General features: G+C 43.3%; 1 protein-coding gene across 1 annotated transcript in view; it reads right to left on the reverse strand.

Moving 5' to 3' along the window:
* The window catches only part of PLCXD2 (phosphatidylinositol specific phospholipase C X domain containing 2), a 36,280-nt gene extending 27,543 nt beyond the window's left edge, over positions 1 to 8,737 (reverse strand). The window contains exon 1 of the mRNA XM_019525770.1: positions 8,643 to 8,737. Coding sequence (XP_019381315.1) covers positions 8,643 to 8,700 — 58 coding nt within the window. The 5' untranslated portion in view covers positions 8,701 to 8,737. The remainder of the gene's footprint in view (positions 1 to 8,642) is intronic.
* Between the last annotated feature and the right edge of the window lie 8 nt (positions 8,738 to 8,745).

Below are 8,745 nucleotides of genomic sequence, written 5' to 3' on the forward strand. Positions count from 1 at the left end.
AGAGTGTCATCTCTATGAGACAGCCTCAAAGAGCAGGAATGCCCCTGCCTGTGCGCTCTGGCACACAGCAAGTTGCCCCAGGTGGGGTAGAGGAGGCTGGGGCCAGCACCTGGGCTGGGGTCCTGCAGTGGCAATCCAGACACACAGAGCCTGGCTGGTAGCCAGAGCATGGCTTTGGCCAGTCAGGTGACAGTTTCAGGTGTCACATGCTACTGCCACATGCACCACCCCACTTTTTTCTGGTGTGGGTTTTTTTGACACCAGGATCTTCTGGGAGTCATCCTCCTGTGCTGATCAACACAGAGCTATATCACAATTATTCAACAGTGGTACAACCTTCTGTATAAGGTCTTGGCTACACCTCCAAGTATGTGCAGGGTGGAGAGGGCAAGTACAAGTTAGGGACAGACTTTTCTCTTTCTAACAGACTGAAAACCCCAAATCCTTTTGTTACTTTACTACAAGGAGAAAGGTAGTCATACCAATGTCTAGGTTGTTACGTATCAAAAAATATGTTTTGGCGTCTCTGCAATGAAATCTTCAGCTTTAGTACCACCACTGTCCCAGATACCAGCCAACATTTTAAGAACAGAGCTAAAGTAACGGCACTGTTCACCTCCAGGAACAATGGCTGAAGAATTGCTCTTATCTCCAGAGATTACTTCTCTGCCTCAAGGCTCTACAATAGCTGCCAGCCAGCACTGCATGTATAATATACTTCACTCACACACATAATGGATAATTTGTAGATAATTTGCTTAACTGAACTACACAGTGCCCACCACAATTTGCTGCCTATTTTTTACATTGCAAACTCCAATTATCTATCATCTAAATGCATAAAACCATTTAAATGCATTGCATCTTTTAGTTCCACAGCCTACTCCATAACTTAATTTTCCTTTGGTTAACTACAGAACAGCTTTGTCTACTCTGTCACTAATAATGTTCTTATTACATGGGCCAGGAACAGTGAAACTAGAGACCCGTGTGCTGGGGCAGAAGCTGCCCAGCTGCAGCTTCTCCCCAGCCTGGAGTGATACAGCAGGAGCAGGGGGAGGAGGAGCTGCTGAAAGCAGAGGGAGCTGAGCACTACCTGGGCAGCTGCATTAGCAGCAAGAGCAGCCCTGCCAGGAAGCTGTGCACTCTGGCCAGGGCTGGGGCCCTGCTGTTGGTGGGCACTGCATGGAAGCAGGGGCTGTGGAGGGCAGGAGCAGGTAGAGCTTGGCTCCATGCAGAGTGCCACTGGGGCAGCTATGGGCTGGACTGGGGGAGGGGTTGGGAGACAAAACACACCTGCACCATACCTCTTGCCCCCTCCCGCCCCCCAGCAAGCAGCCAGCCCCGCATGTGCCCCCATACCCACCTCCCCAGTAATTTGAACTATCATGCAATTGCTTATATATACAGTACTCAAATATTTTATGCCTGCAGCCGTCAACAGCTCACCAAAACTCATTAAGTCACCCACCAACAAAATAACTGCTCACCCCTGGTTTACTTCCTGGGAGAGTGGTCAAGCAGGGGGGCAGGGCAGTGGCCAGGCAGGAAAAAACCTGAGCCTGCACTTATCTGCTTATTGCCTCATACCTCAGGGTACCCTTCAAAGGATTTTACAGCAGGAGTGCCCTAGTCCTGACTAAGAAGCACTGACTTAAGCAGTCATGTTTACATTAAGTTTGGGTCAGTACATAGGTTTCCTCCTTCTCCCTCAGTCCTTTAATAAGAACAAGTTCTGACACTGTAAAGAAAAAAAAACAATCGGAACTTAAAATTATGTACAAAATGAGATGACTTAACTGTTCCTCTTACTGAAAGTCATGCTTGGCAAAGGTGAAATAATAACATGCAAGACAAGGTACTTGCAGGTATTACCTCTTTCTAAACTATATCATGATGCAGCTATATCAGTCATTTCATCTGAGTAAATTAGGGCTTTGTAAATAATTCTACTTTTGGTAAAGGGGCCATGTATTTTAGGGCACCCCAAAACATTTAATTTCACCTGAAATAATTTTTTTCAGATCATTTATGTTCTTTTATAAATTCAGAACAAATTAGAAGCAGAAGTTGTTGATTTGGGATTTAAAATGGGAACATCTTGTTTTAAAAGGCATCAAAAAGAAGGTTCCAGTTTTTCCTTAATTTTTTCCCCCTCATCTTTTCCACACAACTTTTCCCAAATTCAAATTTACAAGTATTTTCTAAACTACTGTTTTCAGCAAATTTACTATTTCCCTCCAGTCCGGTCCCAGTAGTCCCAAATGCAGAGTCAAGGCAGTTTTATGTACTCCCTAAATCTACATTAAAATTCTAACCACTCTATGTGCTTATCTGAAAAAAGGATTTCTCTCACCTGTGCTTCCCCAAAGGATCCCTGACACAGCAGCCATACTGTGATCCAGGAAGGGTGGTGAATGAGCAACAGAAAGCCAGCTTTAGGGTAAGAGTTTACCACCAATTGAAGAGAGAGCTCTTCTGGCTAACAAATGGACCACTATGGGCATTTGTACACGTGCCTGCACTGCAGTTGTATAAGCCACAAAATGTGTGTCTATACTGAGAAAATTTCATAGATTCCATAGACATTAGGGCTGGAAGGGACCTTGAAGATTATGAAGTCCAGCCCCCTGCCCAGGAGCAGGAAGTCTGCTAGGGTCAAAGGATCCCAGCAAGATAAGCATCCAAACACACGAAAATGGTGGTCATGCGCTTTTGAACTAAAACACCCCTGATGCGTTTTAGTTCAAAAGTGCACCACCACAAGTTTCTGCATACTGACACACATTTCAGATTCATTAATCGAAGAATCAAGTCTGCTCTGACCCAACTGATCTCCGGCATGTTGCGAGACAAAAAGGTATGCGTATATAACAGACTGTTTAATGCAAGGCAATGTTTCTTCCTAACACACAATAGCAATAAAATGGCCGATGTCCTGAAGAAAAAGGGTCTAAATCTTAGATAATCTTTTACAATGAAAGATTATTTACAGTTCCAACTGAATTTTGTTATCTGTGTAAATGTTTCTTTCTTTTTTTAAAATGCTGTCAAGCTTGTGGTCTTGTATCTTAGCACCGAATCCTGCTTTCTAACTCTGTACATCACTAAAAATGATGATCCTCCTTTATCCATTTTGAGTCTACCACCTGCCAGTTTCATTAAATGTTCCTTCTTCTTGTATTTAGGGGTATTGGTTGTAGCGGTGCTGATCCAAACATAGACAAAAAAGAACCTTGTCTGCATTTCATATCTACCTTTTCCAGCCACCTAAATATCAGCAGTCCCCAAACCTGGGATATCTGCAAGAGTATAAGCACTAGAGCAGGGGTGGGCAAAATGTGGCCTGGAGGCCAGATGCGGCCTGCCAGGCCATTCTATCTCAGTAAGCGCCCCTCCACCCAAAATAATTGCCTGCCCCTGCACTAGAGGAACAGTTGGAGTTTCCTTTCAGTACACTGTTGTATTTGGAAGTTGGTTAATATATCCTTTTTTATTGAGAGAAGCAATTGATTGTTTTAACTTAGTTTATGTTCAAGGTACTATTTACAATCATCCCATCCTTTCCAAACCAGAGCAGGATTGCTCCCTACAAAAAAATAAAAATAAAAAACTGACAGCATCACTTCACAAAATAATAGAGGTCAATAGTGCCATGCACTTATACAGCAAGAGACCCCCCTGGCTGACAGGAGACGCTACTTCACTGTCAGGGTGACTAGGATCTGGAACCAACTTCCAAGAGAAATGGTGCTGGCTCCTACCTTGGGGGTCTTTAAGAGGAGGCTAGATGTACACCTTGCTGGGGTTGTTTGACCCCAGTACTCTTTCCTGCCATGGCAAGGGGTCGGACTCAATGATCTGCTCAGGTCCCTTCTGACCCTAGAAACTATAAGAGAAAAAAAAATCCTGTAGGTAGCCAGAAAACAGTTTGCCTTTTATAGGCAGAAACAGTTACTCCCTACCACCGCTACACCTAATAGAAAAATGTTCATTCTTAAATTGGATTCAGACCTCCTTTGTGAAACTTTTTTTTTTTTTTTTTTTTTACTAAGTCACCACCCTGAGCTGGTATTTCAACATTTCCTCAACTCCCTAACCCGTTTTTCCTATTCATAGGCTATATGAAGCAGTCTGACAGTTGCTCAACTTTCAACCTAAAAATAATTCAAGAAGAAAACACTGCTTATAATATGAACAGGATTTGGGGGTTTTCAAGCTTTACCATCATTAACTTGCCTGGTCCTTCTGCTGCAGATACCATGCTGCCCAACATTTATTCACAACATTCTGTTGAGATTAATAAGCAATGACAACATACCTAAAGCAATTATCAGCACAGCAGGTTCACCCTGCCTGAAGCCATCTGGAACAGTCAGCAGGCACGTGTCAAGCACATCTAATCTGCTTGCTCACCATCTTTATCAGTTTTCTGTATTAACAGGGCAAACAGCAGGCTGAATATTTTTAATACTGACATTTCTGTTCCTTGAAAGAAATTTCATAGCTGTCTTGCTCGTTATACTGTACAATTTTTTTTTGGATAAGGGGAAAAAAAGAATATAAAGAACTTGAATATGGAAACATCTAACTATATATTGCTTGATTTTTAAGGCTACTATATTTTTAAGACTTGTGACAGAAGTTAAACATCATCTCACATGCTTCATTTCTGCATTGAACCATGTCTGTACATGTAGCTATACTTCCTTAGAGTTGTAGCTCCAGGGGCCTTATGTCTCAATTGCCTGGAACTCTGAGCTATTACCAGTAGGTCTGCAGCAGTAAAAAGCAAGAGCACTACCTCTTCCTGGAAAAGCATTCTGCACCTCCACATTACTGCTGAAGAATCTATAACCAGGGAGGTTACAAAGCCTTAGGAGACTACTGTGTTATCAGAAAGGAAAACCTACAGCAGTCACCACTAAGACCCTTGTAACTGATATCTGCAGGCCAGATGAGTTGCTGCAGAAGTGGAATCTAGAGGAGAGTGCACAGACCAGGACTCAGGACAGCTTGGTTCAATTCCTGACTCTGTCACCGATTTCCAGGGTAATGTTGGGCAAGTCATGTTCCCTCTCTGCATCTCAGTTCCTGCATCTGAAGAAAAGGAAATAACGATAGCAACCTCTGTAAAGTACACTGGCATCTACTGACCAAAAGAACTAGGTATTGTCACTATTGTAATGTTTACTTGACATAAGAGAAGATTTTAATAGCCATCACTGTCCTCGAGTCTGCTCAGTGTAAAAAGCATTGAGCTCTCCCACAGTTACATTGTGACCTTTAGTCACAAAAAAGGTAGGCAGTTGTCTTTGCTAGAAGTCATTCCAATATAATGAGTAACATGCAGGAATCATTTTCACATTACTCATCACATTGCTACTGGCTAAATACAAGGTAAGCATAAATTATTAAGTGCTGTCCCAACCCACTTCCTGGTTTCTCAGGTTGCTAAGTAGATATTTGTACAGGTAATATTATAGGTATCAATTTGAAAAAGGAAAGGCAGTATAGCCAAATGTTGGTTTGTCTACTGCTTAAACCTGTATAAAATTCACATGCAGATTGCAGTGACACAATTCATCTTTTCAAAGTCCTGATCTGCTTAAATATTTGGTCTTCATTTTATACTTCCTAATACATGCAGAAGTCTAAAACGTGATGACTGCAGTCGCTGTTTTCCAGAGTTTTCCAGATGTATAAGCAGAGGCATTCTACATAGTCTTTCACTTGATCTAGAGCGCATCAGACAGTAAAAGATGACAGCTTCACAGCTATTACAAAATAAACAGTGCTAGTTTGTTTGCTGCCACACTTGGGGAACAGAGTACTTGTCATCTGTGGTTAGTCATACATCCAAAACATGAGTGAAACCATTTGTGAATTTCATCACTCATGGTTTTTAGCATAGAAATACTTAAATACTTCCCAGAAATGATATTATTTATCATTAGTCTACTTCATACTTCAAAAGCTTTGCGTCATTTAGGTAGAAGGCAAAAAAAACATTCTGTCTCCCTTAAGCTAATACATGACTTCCATCTGCCTCCTCAGTACACATCCTTCTTAAACAGCTCCCCTGAAAGACAATGTTATGAGGAAGCAGCATTCAGTTTGTATGCAGCATGTGTATTCATATCACTCCATTTTACATTACCTAGTACGCACAACATTTTATATTACTTGCTAAGCACCAGCTTTGTGCCTAAGACAGATGCTAGCCCCATTCTAAACTCAGCAGCAAGCTGTCAAAACAAAAATTAGGATTTACCTTCCAACAGGAAAATTCCTATTTCCAACTCATTAAGAGTCAGAAAAGAAATTCAGAGTAATTTGTTAATTTTCATCACAGCAAAAAATTAACAGGATGGTAATTCCAAGGTTTCTTACTATGACCACTTTTTTTATTTAAAACATTTATCAATGATCTGGAAAACAGAATAAGTAGTGAGATGGTAAAGTTTGCTTAAGATGACTAGAGTACAGACAGAGGTAAGATTGCAGAGAATTTCAAGAGGGAAGTCAAGCCAGGGAAATAAACGGCATGATACTGGATAGAAGTCAAATGATAGTAAACTAAGTTATGTAACTGAAAATAATTCTTTTCTCAAATACCTTTACTACAGACCACACAATTATCAGAATAAAGATGTATGTATAAAGAAGATTTATGCAGGGTTCCAGACAATTTAAGAGCTCTGCTCCCAGTTCAGCAACAGTGAGAAAAGCAAAAGAGGAAGATATATGTAGAGTATCATTTAGTTTATGGAACACGGAGGAATAGTTATATGCCAGAGGAATAGTTTTATATATATCTATACATATAGATAACAAAATCATCATCTGATGAACACAAATCAGTGACATATATTTATCCTGTAGCAAGATGCAAGAACTGGGAGGTATTGACCTGTTTTCACTGGCACTGAAGAACTTAATTGAAAGCAAACAGTTTTTCACTAAAAACACTAGGACAATACACAATATAGTTAGAAGAGAAGCTTAGAAGGATTAAGAAAGATTTAGACATTTATAAGGATAGAAACATCCAAAGCTTAGTAATATTTATTAGGACAACAGGCAAGAGCTTTGTAAGGGATATAAAAAAACTCATAATTCAGTATGAAAGCCAACCGTTAACTATTGGGGGAGTCAGTTACAAGTATGCAAGGATTTTTGTGGGACCAGCTGCATGGATGGGATACAGCTAGCCAAGCTTTCAAATGCCAGACAATCTTCACCAGTTAGAAGCAGATTCTCCCTGTGGTGGCAGTACTGGTCCCTGATGTCAGGCAACTAGGGCTGACAGCTCTCAACAAAGGTAGTGGATTAGATGGACCTGTGGCCTCAATCAGGGATATCAATTTGTAAGTGGTTTTAAAAGAGATGGACTGAAGAAAGAAGCCTACTGGACATCCTCATTCCTGCTGGTCTATTTACAGCTGAAGATTATATCGCAGGTTGAATGCCCGTGACTCAAACAGATGGCAGGTTCCTTCCTTCTAGCGCTAAGAAACTGGCAAAGCAGATCTGTTGTGTCCGACACCCTGTCTCCAACACCGTCTCCAGCAGCAGCCAGGGAGGGATGCTTAGGAGGAAAGGTCACTGTCCCCGCCATAAATGAACCAGCTCTGCAACCGTATGCTGGCAAGGTCAGCGGGGGTGGAGGATGTCTCCTGACCTCAGCCGTGATCCGTTTACACCCTCCAGCAGCAGGCTGAAGGACAGCCCCTGATGAGCTATGTGAGTTAAGCACAGGCTTACCAGGCACCTCAACCCGCTTGAGCCAGAGCAGTTTAAGAGAAATGTTAAAAAAAACCACAGGCATTCTTTTCAATGCCCTGTGCCCAGGGGCAGCAACTGGAGCGCCAGCCTGCCACAGCAGGAGACATTTGCTCCTCCCCGGGGGATAATCCTGGGCATGTGAGCCACCCCTCTTGGGGAAGGCACTGCCCTAGCAGCTCACAGAGACCCCCGCACCCAAATGTGTCCAGGAAGGGGCCCCTCTCCCCTCTCTGACAGCCCTGTCCAGCCACGCTTCCAGCTTGTGCACACACACGCATGCTTACTCACTCCTTACACTCTCACACCTATACACACACTTGCTTACTCCATACACACTCACACCTGCACATGCACTCACTCCTTACATCCTCACATGTAGACCCACACACACGCTTGCTCAATGCTTACACACCTCACACCCACTCACACCTATACATACATGCTAGCTCACTCCATACACACACACACGCTCACTCCTGACAACCTCATATCTAGACACAATTGCTCACTCAATCCTCACACCTACAAACACACAAGTGCTCACTCCTTACACACCTCACACCTATACACACATGCTTGCTCATTCCATATACGCACACCTGCGTGTGTGTGTACGCACACACGTTTACTCCTTATACCCTCACACCTACACACACACACAACACGTACTTGCTCACTCCTTACACCCTCACACCTAGACACACACCGGCTCGCTCACTCCTTACACACCTCATGCCGGCTCACACCTATACACACAGGCTTGCTCACTCCTTATAGCCTCAAATCTAGACCACACACACACACACAGGCTCGCTCGCTCCTTACACGCGCCCCCGGCCCCCGCCCCGGGGTACCTGGGATGGCGAGGTGCGCCAGCGGGCGGGCTCTGAGCGGCGGCGGCAGGGCGCCCATCCAGTCCGCCTGGCCACCCGCCGCCTTCCGCCACCCGCGCCCCAC

This window comes from Gavialis gangeticus, unplaced genomic scaffold (assembly GCF_001723915.1).
Source record: "Gavialis gangeticus isolate Ggan-Ray unplaced genomic scaffold, GavGan_comp1, whole genome shotgun sequence".
NCBI lineage: Eukaryota > Metazoa > Chordata > Crocodylia > Gavialidae > Gavialis > Gavialis gangeticus.